Source organism: Sebastes fasciatus, chromosome 16 (assembly GCF_043250625.1).
Source record: "Sebastes fasciatus isolate fSebFas1 chromosome 16, fSebFas1.pri, whole genome shotgun sequence".
Taxonomy (NCBI): domain Eukaryota; kingdom Metazoa; phylum Chordata; class Actinopteri; order Perciformes; family Sebastidae; genus Sebastes; species Sebastes fasciatus.
In genome coordinates this window covers 23,659,399-23,680,529 of record NC_133810.1, presented here as the reverse complement: position 1 = coordinate 23,680,529, position 21,131 = coordinate 23,659,399, and the positions used below count along the sequence as shown (strand labels likewise).

Below are 21,131 nucleotides of genomic sequence, written 5' to 3'. Positions count from 1 at the left end.
TGACAAAAATGTCATTTTGTGCAGCACCTTCACTTCATGTTGACCTAAAAGTTCAAGGTTAATATTATTTATTTTTAATAATAATAATAATAATAATACATTTTATTTATATAGCGCTTTTCTAAAAACCCAAAGAAACTTTACATAGATAAAAATATCATAAAATAAGGACATAATAAAAAAAAAAGATATAAAACACACAATATTAATACACATTAAAAGCAGTTCTAAAAAGGTAAGTTTTGATTTGTGGTTTGACTGTGGACAGATTGGTGCAAGGATGGTGTAAGGAAACATTGTCTAACTATACAACTGCTAGTTGTGAGTCATCCTGAGACATTTTTTTCTGAAGTTAAGAAAAATATCCCTCTTGATTTTAAAGTAATATTCACTTGTAAGACTTCCACTATAGATGAGGTTCAATTCCATTAATTAATTTAATTTAAATTTATTTTATTTTCTATTCATTTATTTAATCATATTAAGAAGACTTTCAATGAACATTATCCAGACGTTTTGTGGATAATGTTTTTATTTTTAATATTTTTGAATGTTTTTAATTTTCAATTTATTTATTTAATTTAAATTTATTTTATTTTCTATTCATTTATTTAATATTTTTTAGAAGACCTTCAATGAACCTTATTCAGATGTGTTGTGGATAATTTTTATATTTTTTAATATTTTTTAATGCTCCTAGTTCTCTATATACTGTATGTATTTAATTTAAATTTATTTTATTTTCTATTCATTTATTTAATCATATTTAGAAGACCTTTGGTAAACATTATCCAGACATGTTGTGGATAATGGTTCTATTTTTTATATATTTTTTATGTTTCTAATTTTCAATTCATTTATTTTATTTCAATTTATTTTATTTTCTATACATTTTTTAAAATACTTTTTAGTTGACCTTCAATGAATATTTTCCAGATGTTTTGTGGAGATATGTTCAAAAATAATAATACTAGTAATAATAATAATAATAATAATAATAGGTTTCACTTCTGTGAACATTCACGGAACCAACAAACCAGGATATTCCCAGATCAAGATTGTATTACTATATGGTGACAATAGGGAAATGTTAAAGGAATATTGTGTTTTTTTCATGGGTATAATGGGTCATTCATACATCTATCTCTGTCCCTTTGGTGGTTACTGCTAATATTATGATATTCTGAATATTGTCATACTGTCATAGGCTCTAATATCACTTTGCATCTCATTTGGTATTCAGAATATAGTATTTATCAAATTATATAAAGAATAAAGTTGTGTTTGTGTTTCTCTGTCTTACAGGCTATTCCTCACTCTGTCTAAGCTCATCGAACAAACAGATAATAGGCATGGAGTTTTACAACTGTTTAAAATGTATCCCCAGCAATGATGAGAAAATATATTAAACATTTCTTCTGACTGACCTACAGTAAAGCTTTGCATTGGTTATCCTGATCATTTTGCATGGGTAGTGCCAGATGTCCCATGCAACTTTGACTTCCTGTTATTATTCATGCTTCTGCTTTAATCAAATGTGTCTGGTTTCCCAAACTAAATGGATTGTATACTGACATGATAGGCTGCAAGATGAGGATGGTCCTCAGCATTCCTCTCCTTTAGTTCCATCTGCTGACAATTTAGAGAATTACAGGAGGTTGTGGACTTCACCCATCGCTCTCGCGCACACTATATTATCTGTTACTTTAATGCATTTAAAGTGGTATTTTGAATTAATTTACCTATTCACAGTAACTTTGCCTCCTCATATCTGTATTCAAAAGGAAACATCTGTGTTTCACTAACTGTAGGCTATATATCTCAGTGGTATACTGTATTTAATAAGGTTTTATAACCCTGACATTTTCTCCCCTATCATAAGTTTTTTACTACACTAGAAATCTTTTGACATGATGTCAGACCCAAATCGTATCTTGCTTTGGATGAAAGTTACTTTTTAATGTGATGTAAAAACTACAAAGGTAGACTGTAGATTAAATAGCTTTGTTGTCAGAGGTAAATATCCACTTTTCCTTGTTCAGCAATAAGCCAGTGGCCCATTGCACATGGTTCACATAGTATGATAGCAAGGCAAGGATGCTTGTTCAAGTAGATAGATATCTGCTATTTAAAAAAAAAAAATTGTATTTATTAAAGTGACAATAACAAATTGAGGAGAAAGAGACATACAGTAATAACAGTCCGGCATAACAACAAGAGTCAGGGTAATAACACCTCACCATGGCCCTCATCACCTCCCTAAACCCACCCAGCAAGATAATGTTTGTAATAAGGATCGGATAGAATAGGATAAGATGAACTTTATTAATCCTAAAAGGGGAAACTGGTTTGACACCATGAACAAAGACACACACAATACATCAACAAAGAAGTAGACACTACACAATACCTCACCTACACATAACACGAGGCAGGGTCATTGAAGGGATAGTTCCAATGCAACAACGATAGGAGGGTCAGTAAAAGCCAATTATAGAGTCATAAAAACAAAAAGCGCATATGGGCTAATGTACAACCATGTAACTTTTATGCAGACAATAACAGCATTAGTAGTTGCTGCATACTGGTACTCTTTATGAAGGTACTGTGCAAAGGATGGCCGTCCTGTGACAGACCACTTCTAAGCTTTCTTCATGGTTTTCTTCTCTGTTATAAGTCTCCAGAGAATCTGGATGTACTAGTGTGTGTGTGTGTTTTGGGGTTGTGTGAGAACACTGCTTGCTTATGTGTGTTTTTTTAAGCATAACAATTGTGCATTTTGTGATAAACGCAACAAATTTGGCACAGATATAGGTTTATATGTTATGAAAAGATATAGATATCGGGGCACTGCCAATTTCACCCCTGAAGGCTGTGGCAGCAATTTTTTTTTTCTGCTAGTTGTCATTCTATGTGCAAGGCAAGGGGGTGAGGTTTGACCCTAAAGTGACCATGCTCCTTTTATTTGGTTTTCACATTTTTTCCCTTAAAAAATAAAGAAGTAATAAAAACTTGTCTGTGATGTTCTGTTATCTAATTTAATCTGCTTGAACACACCTTGGAAATCATCAAGACTCTACTACATTTAGGGATATTAAGCAACTAGTTGGTGGTCATTTTGAAAAATGGCTGTCACTGCCCTCAGGGGCCAAATTTGTCGTGCCCCAATATTTATATCTTTTCATAACATATAAACCTAATTCTGTGCCAAATTTTTTGCTTTTATCTCAAAACGCACAATTGTTTTTATGAATATTTCAGTTTAGTTTTCCCCGCTATATTCCAACCCTTTTTTACAAACTTATTTAAATGTATTCAAACAAGAAAGATATTGTGGTTTTTTAAAATATAGAATAGAATAGAATTCCTTTATTGTCATTGCACAAAATACAACAAAATTAAGTAGAAATCCTGACGGTGCATAAACATATATCAAACAGTAATACAAATAAAGAGTCAAAATAATAAATATAGAAATATCTATTATAAATAGAAAATATGTGTTGTGACCTATAAAAACACTTAATAATTATATCATAAATAATAATAATTATAATAATAAATATGTGAATAAATATAAATATGTACAAAGGAATAAACTAAGATGTAGTTTGAATGCAAACATCTGTGCAGAGCTCTATATATACATACAACGGTTGGACTGCAGTTGGAATGTAGCTGTAACTGTAAGTATTGCAGTGCGGAGAGTCGATGTAGACAGTCGGTGTCAGTATAATAATATAATAATGATAATATAAGCATGGGCGCAAAGTTATCAGAAGAAGGGCAATAAAAGAGAAACATATTATATATAGAGAGATAGATAGATAGATAGATATATACATAGATACATAGATACATAGATATAAGACCAATATGGAAATAAAATAGTGAATTCCAACATGCATACCATGCACAGACATACTGTATATTTAGTTATCTGTTATAGAAAGGCACCCTCTAGTGGAGAAAAGGGGGGAGACTCTTCTGCTCAACTAGAGCTGTGGAAGCTATGGATTGTGGGGAGGGATAAGAGGGAGATAAAGAGAAATGAAGCAACACAGATTGGGCTCTGAACAGATTTTACGTGGCACGAATCTAGACATATGCTATGTGTCTCTGCTTATTGCACAGGGGACATAATTATGACTGCTAAGCCTGGTCTGTTTTTGGTACTGGTTGTGATACAGTCAAAGATAAACTTGGCTTGATTATCTGTAATTATTGGCAGGCTGTAGTTGTGGGCCTATCTGGATTTGTATTTTAAATTCCTAGTAGTCTCTAAATGACGGGGATAAATATTCTTATTTTGTTTTCCTCAAAGGCTTTATCCTTCTGACTCGATCTTCGGAGAGAAATCTGAAACTGATCCTTTGAACATGACGCAGTTCACTGAGGCAGTCAGGCCCAAGCCCGAGATTAACCTACTGGTCTGCAATAGCTCAGTTAGAGGCGATGGATCTTGATGGATTATCTCCAGAGTAGTGGTTGAAAACCCGGATTTACTGACCAGAACGTCAAGAGAAAAGGTTAAGAGCCAAGTCACAACAGCTTGTTCTTCCATGGGCTTCATATACACTGGTGTTCATGTCGTAAAGTGAGGATCCTGGGCTCTCAACTTTTTGATTTAACAGGGTTGGCTGAAATTACTGCGCCTGATTGCATCTCGGCAGGGAACTGAGAAAATTGGTTCAAATTGTGCAGTGGCGTTGATAGTTGGCGACCCAAAAATATGACTCTGTGGGTCACACCTCTGACCCCTCTGGAGATAAGTCTCAATGTCAGCATCTGGGCACAAAATGACCGAATTTGTAGAGAGCTGTTTCACAAGGCACCATGCAAGGCCGGGGCAGGAGAGATGAGCGGCAGCCTTGCCAGTTCTGCTCCCAGCTTGTTTTGTGAAAGGCACTTTCGGAGCCAGTTAGCTAATCGCACTCCTGCCACATTTTCATTCCACGCTCTCAATGCCATGAGATTGCATTTGATCTTATCAATCAGCACAAAACTACTGTAATTGTAATTTACACAGAAAAATCCTCAATGTCAGCTTTTAATGGTGTCAAAAGAAAACCTCACATTCACACATTTACTTTTACTATTTTGATGTATTTATTTATTCATGATGAGATGAAATAAGTATGGCTTTCAATCGATTAAAGTCGATTAAAATCGCATGATTGTCCATAGTTAATGAATCACAAATTTTTGTATCTGTTCAAAATTTACCTTAAAGGGAGATTTGTCAAGAATGTAATACTCTTATCAACATGGGAGTGGGCAAATACGCTTGCTTTATGCAAATGTTTATATTTATTATTGGAAATCAATTAATAACACAAAACAATGACAAATTTTGTTCAGAAACCCTCAGAGGTTCTGCGTTTAGCATACAAAAATATGCAAATCATATCATAACAAGGCAAACTAAGTGTCAGTGTGCTGACTTGACTATGACTTGCCCCAAACTGCATGTGATTAACATAAAGTGGGCATGTCTGTAAAGGGGAGAACTCATTTTCATTCACATATCTTGAGGTCAGAGGTCAAGGGACTCCTTTGAAAATGACCATGCCAGTTTTTCCTCGCCATAATTTGGCATAAGATTTGAGCGTTATTTAGCCTCCTTCACTAGTGAGCTAGTCTGACATGGTTGGTACAAATTGGTTCCTTACGTTTTCTAGTTTCATTTGATAGCAGTGCCTTCATTATATCTTTAAAACTGAGCCCCCTACAACCTCCGAAAGATTGATTGCATTAATACATTAAAGAATTTAGTGGAGTTAAAATTAATTTGCGTTAACTTTGACCTAGAATTAAGTTATTAGGTTATACTTATATATAAATTACTCCAGCAGTTATTTCAGAGCCACATAATTGGTTCATCCACCAATGACAGGAATAAAAGTATGGCTGTTCTGTCAAAAAACAACAACTACAGAGTTGAGGACAGCTTTATTGATATTAATATACAGAATAGTTATGTACATAGACTATATACAGAGTCCTAATAAGCATAACTGTGTAATCATATGTAGATACACAAATCACACTCAATAATAAATACAGATCCGGAATGCATGTAACCAGTGACTGAATTAAAAAAAATGAGAACTTCGAAAGGCCGGTCCCCTCACACCATGAGTCCAATTGATTTGACATTTGAAACACATATACACAACACAATGTGCTCCTGCATTGCGGGAGCTACACAGTTCAATCACAAATGAGAAAGATAGATCAAAGATAGATCAAAAAACATCAATCAAAAAGTCTTTGCAAAACTCTCAATCCTGATTAAACTCACTGAGACCTGGATGTGCATAGTAAGTTTAGTTGAAATCCCACCCGATTCAACTGTTATCAGGCCTTTAAATAGGCATTATCAGTCGCTATAAGCACCATAGATGGCAAAAGAAAAGTTAGGTTTCAGCAACAAAATACAACTTATTTAGGTTTAGGCAAAAAAAACCTTGGTTAAGTTTAGGGAAAAACATTGTGTTTTGGGTTAAAATAACTACGAACACAAAGACAACTACACATTGTTGGTTTCACACGGGATGCGAACTCCGGTCTCCTGGATGAAAACCCTGTGTCTGTCTATATTACAGTGCCTTACTTCCGTTTCTGCTCCTGTCATAATTACTACAGTTACTAGAGAATGCTGTCATGTTCTTTTATAACTTCTCTCATAAGGTATACCATGTGCATAGATGATAAAACCTACTAGTGGGTGTAGTAGGTCCCTATTGACCCACATCTATGGATCTATGGGGCTTATAACGACTGATAATGCCTATTTAATAGCCTGACAACAGTCTAAAGGAGGGTGAAATGGCGAGACTTTGAGTCTGCAATTATTGAAATTCAATCTGTTTTCTAATTTATCACCTTTAACATCTGTTTGCATTGCTCCTGGACTAGATTCAGACTCAATAGACTTGTGAACAAATGACCTGTCTCTAAACGCACCAGGCGTGATTGGATGAAAGACAACTGTAACTGTGTGATAAAAAAAAACAGCTTAAATATGTTAGCTTTAGATAGAAACCTCTACTTTAAAGACTATGAGGTATAACAAGGCTATTACAGTTAGTTGGTTCACAACTTTGACACAGAGCATGTGTCCCTATGAGACAAAAAGGTAAGTGAGTGGTACATGGACAACCCTTGTGTAATAAAGCTGTTGAACATTTTTTGAAGTTAGACATTCACTGTTACCAAACACATGAAATCACATTTACCTGAGCTCACTGATGCCGGAAAAGAAAAGTCTTCTCTCCACTTTGTTGACTGCCTTTAAACTAGAGCACAACTACATGATGGAAAAGTCCCCACCATGACTCAAAATAGACTTTATTTATACTTTATTTCAATATTTACAAAAATAAAAAATATACTTGTGGTAAGGAATGGTATTAAATTCCACTGGATTAGGAGAAACATAGTCTGTCAGCCTCCAATAATCAATTTATAGATGTTAATGGAACTAGTTGATGGCATATATATCATATATACACAGAATATACAGTCCAGTTCTCACTTAAAGATGTCATTACTTACGATGAGACTGTCATCGTTGTCATAAGATTGTTCATAGTTTGAGATGAATCTCTTTTTCTTTCCGAAAGTAGAGAAAGTGTTGTAGACGTCCAGCTCTCCTCTGGGAGCCAGCTTCATAGTGCTGTAGTCAGACGTGGTGCCCGGTATGTACACGTTGTGCTGGTAGTCTGGCGGTTCAGAATGAGGCTGAGTGTACTTTGGGGTCCACGAGTAGTGAGGAACCGCTCCCTCTTGAAGAGAAAGCTTGCAGTCTGTAAAAAAAATAATAAATGTGCATAAATTATAGTTTGTATCGGAAGATTATTTCTGCAAAGAGCTCCTATTTACATACAGTATGCTTGATCTGAATAAGGGGGTTTTAAAGGCATCTTCTTAATTTCAGCTTTTTCGCTTAAAAAGCAAAACACATCTTGCAGGGACTTAAGTAATCCTCGTGTTGATGCATTAAAATCCCCCCCCATAGTTTTGGGGCCCGCCTGGTATTATCTGCTTTTCAGTTTATATTTCAGACTAAATCCTTAGGCGCAGACAGAGGGAGAACCCCCCCACCACCAGCACCACCCTCTTTCATGTGAACAATAATGAGCCCAAGCTGCCACCTACCATTCATATGGTTTCCCCAGGTCCAGTACTGTGGCGCCACAGAGCAGGAGAACCCATGGGCGTCGTATTTTTGTTGACGCGTAAGAGTGCCCTCCATGTTTGCCGAACTATACCTGAGGAGATAAATAGTTTAAGTTTAGGCGTGTACTGTATGTGTGTGCATGTGTGTGTATTATTGGAATTGCCTCACCTCTTATATGCTGAGTTGCGTTGGTTCTTGGTCCAGGTCCAGTCGTGGTTGGAATACCTAAGCTGCACAGAAATATAAAAAAAAAACTTAGTGACCAACTCAAGTAGAACTGCATTTATGTTTAGATTCAGTCATGTATATATGATGGCATTGAGGCTAAAGGCTCCAGATATGGGAGATACTGTATAGTGATCAAAGTCAGTGGGACTGACATGCCTTTATGTCTGTTTTTCATGTTGAAAATAGTTCTACAGAAGGAAAGTCTAATAAGTTTTAGTGAAACAGCTGGAAAACGTGAGGAGGAAGCCTGTTAATTATGTTTTTACCAGACTATTAAAACAAATTGGACTTATACATTTATTACAATGACAAATTACATAAAAAGCTCTCTGATACTGTATATATGGATTCATAATGACGGAGAATATGTCACATCTCTTAAAAATAAATAACTAAATTAGTTAGGGCTGCAACTAATTCGATGTTGATTATTTCTTTCAATTAATCGATTAGTTGTTTGGTCTATAAAATGTCAGAAAATGGTGAAAAATGTCCATCAGTGTTTCCCAAAGCCAAAGATGACGTCCTCAAATGTCTAGTTTTGTCCACAACTCAAATATATTCAGTTTGCTGTCATAGAGGAGTAAATAAACTATCACATTTAAGAAGCAAAACAAAACAAAAAAATTTGACTTTTTTTCCCCATAAAAATGACTCAAACCGATTAATCGATTAGTTGTTTGGTCTGTAAAATGTCAGAAAATTGTGAAAAATGTCCAAGATGATGACCTCAAATGTCTTGTGTTGTCCATAACTCCATAAGATATTCAGTTTACTGTCATAGAGGTGTAAAAAAAAAAAAAAGAAAATATTCACATTTAAGAAACTGGATCTTAAAAAATTGCTCAAACCTATTAACCAATTATCAAAATAGTTGAAGATTAATTTAATAGTTGAGAACTAATCGATTAAGCGTTGCAGCTCTAAAATGAGTTAGTAAACAATCTGCTTATGTTACTGATGTGAGGTTTAATAATGGTATACTGTATATAGGTTACTGATGCTGTTGACTAGAGCACAAATACAGCAGCAGTGCTAAGATCAAGAGACAGCTTCTGTGAGTCTGCGATTAAAAATGTGTTTTTCTTTCATCTTTTATGCCTGTGTCACACACCTTGACACACTCTGGTAATTTGCCCAGACTGCAGGCTACATTGTCACAACATGTGGGTTGGTTGAGGTTATATTTTCCAATGGATCACTCGCATAAGACCGCAAAATATTCCCTTTATTCTTGTTTTTATCCTATAGATATGGGGTTGAAGTATTTATAACATCACATAGATCTGATGTTCTCAATTTTTTTTCACCCAAGGACCCTGACAAGATAGGGAATATACCGGGAACCTCCTCATGTACTGTATGTCCCTTGGAATTATTTGATGTAGTCTAATTTTTTACACTTATATAGTCTTAGTTATGTGAAATAATAATACAAGAGAAATGTATTAGAAAGATATTAAACATGTATTAAACATATTCGCAGATCCTAAAAGTTATAGATTTGTTGGATTAGATTTTTAAAACATTTATATTATTCTAATGATAATTTAAATAAATAAATCTGAAAACTTTTCACGGACCCCATAATGTTCATATTGTTATTCTTAGCAGATTAAATTATTATAGCATTTTACAGTCTAACAACCCTTCATACAAAACTGTTTTAACCTCCTGAGACCCAGCCCATTGACATGTGTCCTATGTAGTTGACAGTTTGTCCACGTGCATCTCCTTTTACTCTTTTGACCTATACTCTATCAACCCCTGGGGTATTGTAAAGAGGACATCATGGGCTTTCCAGTGATATGTCATGTGTTTTTTTTTAAATCAAGTTGTATGTATTCTTGGTTTAATATCACTCTATAGACATTATTTTTTTGTATCTTCTAAATTCGCCTGTCTTTTCACACTGGAATGGTCCACCAGTGGTCCACTACAGTGGACATATTACAAAATTAGAAATACAAATTTAAAAAGTCTAAATTGTAAGATTTTCTTTTAACCCTAAATAGGAAGGAAATCTCGTTTTTCCTCGTTTTCCAGGAGGTTAAAAATATAAATTAATTAAAAAAAACAAAAGTGTTAGAGCGTCCCCTAGTGTGTAAAATGCATTGTGACATTTGCCCCTGAGCCAAAACTTTCTGTCATTTCTAATTGAAGTGAGCCAGTAGCAGAACGACATCACTGAGCGGATATAGTTTTGGAATGAGTGTAGTTGTTAACCCTTCTGTTTGACTGTTTTTAAAGCATACATTTTAAATTATCACCCAATTCTGTATTACACCTTTTTGGCCAACTTCATTCCAACTCATTACCACAAGTTTTACACTTTTTTTTGGAATTCATGGTCAATAAACCAATTATACTGTATATGAAATTAAACCTCATTTTCTAGGAAAAAATGCAAAAATTATGAATTATTTGGACTAAACTCAAAATTGGAGGAATAATGTTGATGGATTATCACAGACCGGTGAATGTCAGAAGTTTAGTCAGAATATTACAAATATTATAATATAAAAAAAAATGTTAATGACAGTATGACTGTGTTTTTTGCAAAGATCATAAGGGAACCAGCCATGTAATTTGGGGAAATTAGGTGAAAGACATCCATATTTATGATATAATGAAGTTTGAAAACGTGTCAAATTTGACCCGAAGACAACCGGAGGGTTAAATGATGAGAGATGATGTTGATTTCAGTATATTATTACCTCGTTTGGAGTTGCTGCTCTGTTGTTGGCCAGCTCATTCCGGTCCAGCGCGCTCCAGCCAGAGGTGAGGTAATCTGTGCTCTTGGCGTTATTCTGCTGCACTGCTGACATCACCGGACTGCACGGCTTGAGGAACATGAAGTCACTTTTGGACGATTCTGGTGTCAGACACATCTTGTAGCAGTAGACCTGAGGGAGCGCGCCTCCACCGCTACTGTTCGCCTCCGCGCCTGCGGACATCCGGACGTTCAAGTTGGACTTTTTGAACACCTCTGTGGTGGTGGAGGAGCTATCTTCTGAGCGAGAGCAGCAGCAGCAGAAGTTGGACTCCTCTCTGCTGCTGCTGGACGCTCTTCTGCCCTTCACTTTCCGCACCGCAACAAGGACGATGATAGCCACTAGGAATGTGAAGGACACCGCGCCCAGGGACACGATTAAGTACAGGGCGAAGTTGTTGGAGCTGGGATGATGCGGGCTCAGTGACAGCAGGTCACCCAAATCGGGCTGCTGCGAATGTGGCAGGCTGTCAACCACTGACAGGATGATGGAAACAGTGGCCGAGAGCGGCGGCTGACCATTGTCCTTCACGAGAATGAGCAACCGGTGCCTGGCGGGGTCTTTCTCCACCAACTGGCGCATCGTCCTGACTTCGCCCGTGTACAGAGCCACGCTGAACAAAGTCGGATCCGTCGCTTGGAGCATCTGGTAAAAAAGACGCGCGTTCTGACCCGCGTCCGCGTCCGATGCGCGGATTTTGGTGACGAGGTATCCGGCGTCAACCGATCTGGGCACTGCTGCGCTGCCGTTGTGCGTAAAAACCGGGGACACAATGACAGGCGCGTTGTCGTTTTGATCCAAAATAAAGACGTTCACTGACGCGTTGTTGCTCAGAGGAGGAAACCCAGCGTCTTGAGCTTGAACTGTGATCTGGAAGTTTTTAAGTTGCTCGTGATCGAAGGAGCGCAGCGCGTAAATGTTGCCATTGTCCGAGTTTATGGAGACATACTTGGACACGGGCATCCCTTGGATGTCCCCGTATAGTATAGAATAGGACAGGTACGCGTTTTGACCTGTATCTGGATCCAGTGCGCTCACAGAGCAAATAGATGCGCCTGGTGGGTTATTCTCAGTCAGATACACAGTATAGGACGGCTGTTTGAAGCGAGGCGCGTTATCGTTCACGTCGGACACTTGGACCAAAATAGTTTTCCTCGTGAATAAGGGTGGGGAGCCCATATCTCGGGCTGTGAGCGTGATGTTGTACTCTGCGATTAACTCCCTGTCCAGAAAATCAGAAGTTACTAAAGTGTAATAGTTCTTAAAGGAGGAGTGGAGCTGAAATGGCACGTGATGCGGGATCTCGCAGTCCACGTTCCCGTTCTCACCTGAGTCTTTATCCATGACGCTGATGACGGCTATGACCGTTCCAGGTGGCGCGTCCTCCTGCACAGGTGTGGACACAGATGTGAGGATCACATCTGGCAGGTTGTCGTTCGTATCCAAAACGTTCACCAGCACTTTGCAGTGCACCGCCACAGCTGATGGACCTTTATCTTTAGCCTGGACGTAGATTTCATGCATCCTGGCCTTTTCGTAATCGATCACCCCTTTCACTTTGATTTCCCCCGTGCGCGAATCCACGCTGAAGAGCTGGCGCACTTTGATGGGCGCGTGGCCGCTGAAGGAGTAGGTGATGTCAGCGTTGGGACCTTCATCCAAATCAGACGCGTTGAGCTTTATGACAACCGTGCCTTTGGGTGCGTTTTCCGCGAGCCTCACTCTGTAAAAGGACTGATCGAACACCGGCGCGTTATCGTTCGCGTCCAAAACGGTGATATCGATTTGCGCGGTGCCGGATCTCTCTGGCGCGCCTCCGTCCACCGCCGTTAAAACCATCTGATGCGCGCTTTGCTGCTCTCTGTCCAGCGGGGTTTGGAGCACAAGCTCTGCGAATTTACTGCCATCGCTTCGAGTCTGTATGTCCAAAAGGAAATGCTCGTTGACGCTGAGCAAATACGTGCGTAAAGAGTTGGATCCCACGTCCAAATCCTGTGCGCTCTCGAGTGGGAAGCGAGATCCTGGCGCAGCGGATTCCGAGATGTCCAGATTAAACTCCGTCCAAGGGAAGCTTGGGGAGTTGTCGTTCACATCCAGTATCTCCATCTCTACTCTATACAGCTCCAGAGGGTTCTCTATGACCACTTGCAAGTGGAAAGAACAGGACAAACTCTGCTCGCACAGCTCTTCGCGATCGATTCTTTCGTTGACGAACAGAACCCCGTTTTCTAAATTCACCTCCACGTATTGCTTCTTGGCACCGGAGACTATGCGGAATCTGCGCGCGGAGAGTTTATCCAAATCCAAGCCCAGGTCCTCTGCAATGTTGCCAACAAAAGCCCCATGCTCCAGCTCCTCTGGGATGGAGTAGCGGATCTGTCCTCGGACTGCATCCAAGAAACAAGTTAACAACGCAAAATGGCAAAAAAAAACTACATGCCATCTCCCATGCAGTCTCTTCTTTTCCTCTTGTGTGTCCATCTGTAAGGCTGGAGCAACTCACACCACACAGACTGCGTCTCTGGTGTGCTCAGATGGTTAAGGCAGAATTGTTGCAAAACACTAGTCTAGAAAAAACTTGACATTGGTGGGACTGGAACAAGCGACTGTCTGCCTGAGAGAACAGAGAGGAGAGAGAAAGGGTTGTGCAAGGGCTACTAGCTCAGATTAGTGCGCGTTGTGTGTGTGCGTGTGTGCGTGTGTTTATTATTGGCCCTACTGTTCCAATAGGAGGGAAAACGACATCTGCTCGGATAATCTTTCCTGCCTACTAGCCCGATCAAATTCATGTCACAGTCCCAAGGCTGTGACCGCAGGGTCAAACGCACTTGATTCAATTTCTTATAAGTTGTTTTTTTTCATTTGAACTGGACTGAGAGTTCAGCATAATCGGATAGAAACAGCATATTCACTTAATTCATTAATTAATTATTTAAATACTTTTCAACAACTCATTTTCATCACAAACTGGGACTGTGAAAGTATTGGCACATCTCGGAAATCAGTGTGATAGTCCTTTGGTTTTTGTTATTAAAGGAAGTGAGCATTTCTGTTGAACCTTTATCAAACTGATTTAAAGACTTAACCAAATGAAAAATTAATGATAGCAATGCTTAGACAAATATAGAGACTGCATTGCAGCATTCTTATTAAAAAAAGGAAAGTACATCTATTAGAAACAGCCTATAAACATACTATAAAACGACTATGAAGTCTCTAAAGAGGAATGTCATAGTGACTCTATATATATAGGATGGGTTTGGTGTGTAAACTGTAACATTATCATGAAGTATAGTATCATTATTACATGAGCAGGATAGTGAATATTGAATAAAATTAAAGATTTGGGATCAAAGGTTTCTATTCTTTTTTTAAATAAATAAATTAAATACTTTTCAAAAAACTCATTTTCATAACAAACTGGGACTGTGAAAGGAAATCAGTGTGAAATTCCTTTAATTTTTCTTATTAGAGGATGTGATAATGTCAGTTGAACCTTTATCAAACTGCTTTAAAGACTTAATCAAATGAGAAAAAAATAATGATAGCAATATATAATATAACATAGAGACTGCATTGCAGCATTCTAATTAAAAAAAGGAAAGTGCATCTATTAGAAACAGTCTATAAACGTACTAGACTATGAAGTCTCCAAAGAGGAACGTTATAGTCACTCTATATATAGGGTGGGTTTGAAGTGTGTAAACTGTAAAATTGTCCTCAGGAGGCAGCTCAACAGTACCCTGGCAAAGATTGCTCATGTTTAAAACAGACTTTTTTTCAGCACATTAATACTCAAATAGAGCAGTTGTATCTGTTTACCATCCACCTCGGTGCACGCTCCACCCGTTCGCTCTGGAAGAAAAAAAAAACCAGTTCCCCCTGGTTGAAAGCTGAAAACACAATCTGTCTGCAGGAATGAAACTGCAGCAGATGGTGAGGTTTTTCCATGGGCTCATGCTCTTTTTAATTAATGGAATGGAGATTAGAGGGCATTTTCCCTGGATCATTAGTGAACAGAGGAATTAAGACATTTTGTGAGGAATAATCCCAAGGCTATCCATGCGATGCACATGTGGTTTTTCTCTCTGTGGTCATACTGACCTGCTTTTCGCAGCCCTAAGTGCATGGCATCACTTACGCACTGCAGAGACTAAGTAGCTGGGATAAGGGGACACCGCCACATTTAGGGATCAAAAATACAAAAGAGATTATCTCTCTGTCACTCCCCCTCTCTCTCTTGCATACACACACACATAGACAACCTCTGTCTCTCTCTCTCCCTCCCGCTTCCTCTCACTCAAGGGCAAAAGTAGAATATCAATCCCTTTGTCTTTAACTACTTTCCACGTTTAAAACTGTGGGATTAGAATAGGTTAGCCTATATTCTGCAGCTTTTAACACTTAAGCGGTTTTAGTTGGTGGAAACTGTGTTGTGCATTCCGCTCTAATGGTAGAATGTCTGTCATGTAACATGTTCTGAGTGCAACTAATTATTTTGAGTTTTATTCGACCTCTTGTGAAACCTTACAGATGCTCTGCACCACCTGGTATGAAGGGCCAACAGCAAACTGACTTCTCACATGATTGACTGCTGTGGTAATGAGGGCAATTCTACCATCTATTCTCCTGTTTGTTTTGCAAATACAACTTATATATTCCAGTCATAATAATGACTGACATGTGATGGGAATGGGTGTTAAATAAAGACAGGAAAAAGTATGGGAATTGTACACAGTATGCATTTTGACAGTCTGCTGAACAGGGACAGATTGTGAATAAGATCCTGAGAGTATGTTCATACATCCACATATGAGTTGGTCAGAAAGAAAGTGATGGTCTGAGTTGATCCAATCCACTCAATCGAACAAATATCATTACCAGAAAAAAGAGATGTTGGCTCCAATTTGGGTATTCCGTCTGTAAACATGGATTTTCATTAATAAATTAAACAATTCAATAGTCTGCAAAAAAAATCCATTTGGATATTACCTCATGCGCATGGTTGATTGTGTTTATTATTAAAGTCTTGATGTCTTTTCCCTCAGAGTGCAGACAAAACTATGTGAGTGAAAGGAATTAGAGGAGATGAGATCCTTGAAGTCCTTTTGTCCTCATTTGATTTTTAACAAAATTGTTATGGAGCCAGTATTTTGGTTTATCATTGTATCAATATATGCGCACAAGTGTTACAGCCAACATTAAACTCAGATCTCTTCCTATAAAGTATATTCCCAGTTCCTACAACGTATTCTTATACAATGGTTCATATCTTATGAAAAGTTATTCCAAATTTTTCGTATGTTTTCCTACAGTGTTCCTTTCAGTGTTAATTTCTGCTTCAGTCTTTTCAAAATAAACGAAAAAACACTTGTTTAGGTTTAGGCAAGAAAACCACTTAGTTATGTTAAAGAAAAGATTGACTTGGTTAGGTTTAGGCAAGAAAACTACTCACTTAAATTTAGGAAAATATCGATTTGGTTAGTTTTAAGCAAGAAAACTACTTAGATTATGGAAATTGTCGACTTGGTTAGGTTTAGGCAAGTAAACTACTTAGTTAAGTTTAGGCAAGAAAACTACTTAGATTTAGAAAAAGATCAACTTGGTTAGGTTTAGCTAAGAAAACTACTTAGTTGCCAAGGCAAGAAAACTAATTCGATTTTGGAAAATATCGACTTGGTTTGGTTTAGGCAAGTACACTACATAGTTAAGTTTAGACAAGAAAACTACTTAGTTAGATTTAGGAAAAGATCGACTTGCTTAGGTTTAGGCCAGAAAACCACTTAGTTAGGTTTAGGGAAAGATCAACTTGGTTCGGTTAAGCTAAGAAAACCACTTAGATAGGTTTAGGAAAAGATTGACTTGGTTAGGTTTAGGCAAGAAAATTACTTACTTTGGTTTAGGAAAAGATTGACTCTGTAAGGTTTAGGCAAGAAAGCTATTTTAATTAGGTTTAGGCAAGTTTTGAAAAGAGTATTGTTAAGTTACGCTAGTTAAGTTACAGTTTGGGTTAAAATAACAACGGAAGTGACGTAACTTAGGTATGGAAGTTACACGACAAATAATCAACATTGACTTCTGGTTTCACACGGGGTATGAACACTCATCCACCCCTTCCTAGTCCGTACACATACTGCGTTCGTCCCTCTTCATACTTCTACGTTCACAATTACGTGGATTACATATAAATTGATTTCGTGGATATACAAATTACAGTGCATTTACTTTTTGTAGATATAGCTACCTGTCCAGTTGTATGTGTATCTACCCTTCTCCATGCCCCCTATAAATGTAGCAGCACATGTTGCCATGAGGTCATCACCTGAGTTATTAAAGTAGGCTCGGTGTGTTTGTTGAAACTTGACATGGATGTCAGAGGACAGAGGGACAGCTAGTTGTTATATTGGAGTTGTCACATGGGAACCTCTCGACACCGATAGTTGGCTCATCTCTAAATTCTTGTCTGGGCAACCCACAGCCACAGGAAAGTGAAAGGCAGAGCCAGTGAAAATAACCTGCTTCTCTCCCACTTAGAAACGGATGTGTGCATGAGGCAACCACCACCTCACCGAACACTGACATTATGCCATGTTGTTGCCAACTGTAAACAGTCATGTCTGCAGGTGGAAGGTGGCAGAAACATATGGGAAATTCATGCTTTATTTGAGTATTTTTCCCCCATTCTAAACTGAAAGCGTGCTTCATGTCCTCTAAAAGTCACTTTTGAATACTTAATTAATATTTGTAACTGCAGAATAGATGGTACCCTGATTAATGACCCTTTATTAATGTCTGCGGTGCTTCTTACTCCCTTTCTGACCTCATCTGTTCCAAATACTGGTAGTTTCTGCTAAGAAGCCATCAAAAGAAATGCCCACATGCACACATCAACAGCAGACAATGAGGACAATTTTGCATAATATGAGGAAGAAAGTGGCTCTTAAAATGCAGACTCAGAGATTACAGAGCAATTCGGGTCACCGCCGGATATGGAGAGAGACTAAACAATTACCCCACCAACAATCAGCTGTCTCTGCACTACAACCCACCAACAACCATGCATCAACAGAGAACCTACTCAGTCTGTGTGTAGCATGGTCTTCTTTCCCAAGAGGGCCGGCTGTTAGACAGCCAATTTGAGAAGCTTCTCCTCTACTGTTGCTATGATCATTACTTTTCCAGGAGAGGAGAGGCAGACTGCGCGCAGGAGTGGAGAGTGCTTTTGTCTGAGTTCGACCTGCTGTGTTGACCCATCATAAAGGCTTGGTATTTTTATTTTAAAGCTTTCAGCTATCATTTTTTGCAGTTCTAGTCAACAATATCACAGATGTCTTATTTTTTATATCATTTTCATTTGCCTTTTTTTTATGACATTCTTAATTTATCATTATAAAAATATGACATGGGAGGTTTGAAGAAAGTAATTTAGAAAAGGACATTGTCATAAAGTCGAAAAAAAGAGAGTTTGGTCTATGCTACACTTGCAAGTAGCACAAATTAAGTCAGTCTTGTGCTGTGTTCAAATTCCGTATTATATATTTTTTCAGTATATTGTTCTGCCAGCTAGAGCTGAAATTTGAATACAGACCATGTCTACACAACTGGGATGTGACAGTTGGGCCTTAAAGAGGACCTATTATGGTCATTATGAGGTGCATTCCAGATCCAATATCGGGCCGATATTGACTCTATTAGCTGGATCGGGTATTGGACAATGGGGCCGATCTATTCAATTAAATTCTGTTTATATACTATACACATTATTTACTGAAATTTTGATTCCTGTTTAAGTATTGACCAATTTGTTGCTGCATTAAAAAGGTTTACATTTTGAAGATTTTTTACCAAGTTTCTAGTGTACGTTTTATTATTTTAATAATAAATAACAATTCAGTAAATGTATTTCTATCTATCTATTTGTTAGGAAAGCAATGTTTAAGTCAAGTCTGATGTTGCCTTTCACATAAAAGAATGATTCCAGTCACTTCCACACAGTGAGGCATACAGCTTATTAATTAGACACTGGTATTGGATTGGTACTCAGCATCGGCTGATACCCAAAGCCCAGGTATCGTTATCTGAATTGAAAAAGTTGGATCAGTGCATTCCTAGTGTATACTTGTATTTTGGGTTTCTACTAGAATGTGTTTACATGCTTTAATGTTCAGAAAGTGGTTCACTAAGTCTGCTCTGATTGGTCAGCTGGCCCAATGCTGTCCTCAACCGGACCAAACTCTTTGGACTCCGCTCCAGCTCTGCTCTAACTTGCTTTGGATGAGGGCTTGCTGCCGCTAGGCAGGTATTAAGCAAATGTTACTTAGTGACATCACCACTTTACAGAAGAAAAGGCGGGACTTCAAGCAAGGCGTTTCAGGTAGTTCAGGAGCAGTGATTCTGTGGGGGAAAGTAACTCCCTTTCTCATTCAGCCACTGAATGAAACTTTAATTTCATCTTTGGGCAGCTTGCAAAGACTGTAGTCATTTGGATTCAGCTTGGGCTGTAACTACCAATTCTTTTTTCATTACGGATGAATGTAAATGTTTTTGATTGCGTGATTAATCATTCAGTGTACTAAATGTAAAACATTGTCAGAGCCCAAGGTGATGGCTTACGCCTGTTTTGTTCAATCAACAGACCAAAAACCCAAGGATAGCTATTCAATTTACCATTATGTAAAACAAGAAAAAACAGCAAATCTTCACATTTTAAAAGCAGAACCCAACAAAGGTTTGTACTTTTTTTCAATGACAAATGGCTTACTTGCTTTTTTAAGTTGTTGGTAATTAATTTCAGTCAGTCGACTAATGGTTTCAGCAATGATCTAGGTAGTATTCAGATCCTTTACTTAAATGCTTTGCGCACATCCATGGTAAACCCACACAGCCGATTTTAATTATTTTGGCTGATTAGACGATTTATCAGAACTGTGCTTGTACAGACTGCTTGATTCACGTCTCCTTCACTCTCCTGTTAGTATTGTTGCACCTGTTTGTGTGGGACAAATTACACCCACTCTCAGTACACAAAGTCCTCTGACCTCAAGTGATTCCACCCACGTTCAACCTGAGCAGAGTTATTGAAAAGACCTGTGTTGGTGTGCAAAACCTTGAAGCAAAAGTAGAATAGAAAAGAAGACATTTTGACATGTCACAGTAGGAAAAGCACAGGTGTAGGCAAAATAATGAAATTAACAATGACTGAACTCCACATAGGGTCGTGGTGTTGTGCATGCAGGCTCACTGTCACACTGTCATCATTAAAGTTATTAGTAACACCTGTGCTTTTTCCACTGGGACAATTTAAAGGAACAGTGTGTAACATTTTGGGGGATCTATTAGCAGAAATATAATATTCACAAGTCTTCATTAGTGTATAATCACCTGAAACTAAGAATCGTTGTGTTTTCATGAGCTTAGAATGTGGCTTGGAAGCGGGTTCTCTTCACAAAGTCATATCAGTGTCTTTTATACTGTATTTACTCAAGTAACTTTGAGTAAATTGTACTTGTCAGGGTATAGTTTTAATGCGGTATACTTTTACTCTTAGAGAAAAATCATTACTCTTACTCCATTACATTTGGATGAATCATCGCTATACTTTTTAAAATGTATCATTTTATGCATTCGTGATCCATTAGGAGGCAGCTGATCTCAGATCTGCTGCCACTTTAAACTTCCGCAGCCATGCCTCCATATGACTCCATTCAAAATGATTTGTTTTTATTTGATTTACCCGCCATTCAAGTAACTTTTTCAGCAAATACTTTTACTCAAGTAGTCATTTTTATGACTACTTTTACATCTACTTGAGTACTTTTTTTTGCAAAATAACAGTACTTTTACTTGAGTACTGTTTTTGGCTACTCTACCCACCACTGATAACACGTCCTGCATTCACAAGTATGGAAGTTTTAAAATGTACTTAAAATATCAAATGTAAAAGG

At 37.8% G+C, this 21,131-nt stretch overlaps 1 protein-coding gene across 1 annotated transcript; it reads right to left on the bottom strand.

The window, feature by feature from the left end:
- Nucleotides 1–7,054: 7,054 nt before the first annotated feature.
- LOC141753156 (protocadherin-10-like) lies at nucleotides 7,055–13,867 on the bottom strand. The gene is made up of 4 exons (XM_074611543.1): nucleotides 11,131–13,867; nucleotides 8,354–8,415; nucleotides 8,164–8,276; nucleotides 7,055–7,811 (listed from the first exon to the last, which is right to left on the bottom strand). Exons 1-4 carry the CDS (start codon nucleotides 13,666–13,668, stop codon nucleotides 7,537–7,539), a joined length of 2,988 nt encoding a protein of 995 aa, XP_074467644.1. The 5' UTR covers nucleotides 13,669–13,867; the 3' UTR covers nucleotides 7,055–7,536.
- Nucleotides 13,868–21,131: the final 7,264 nt, after the last annotated feature.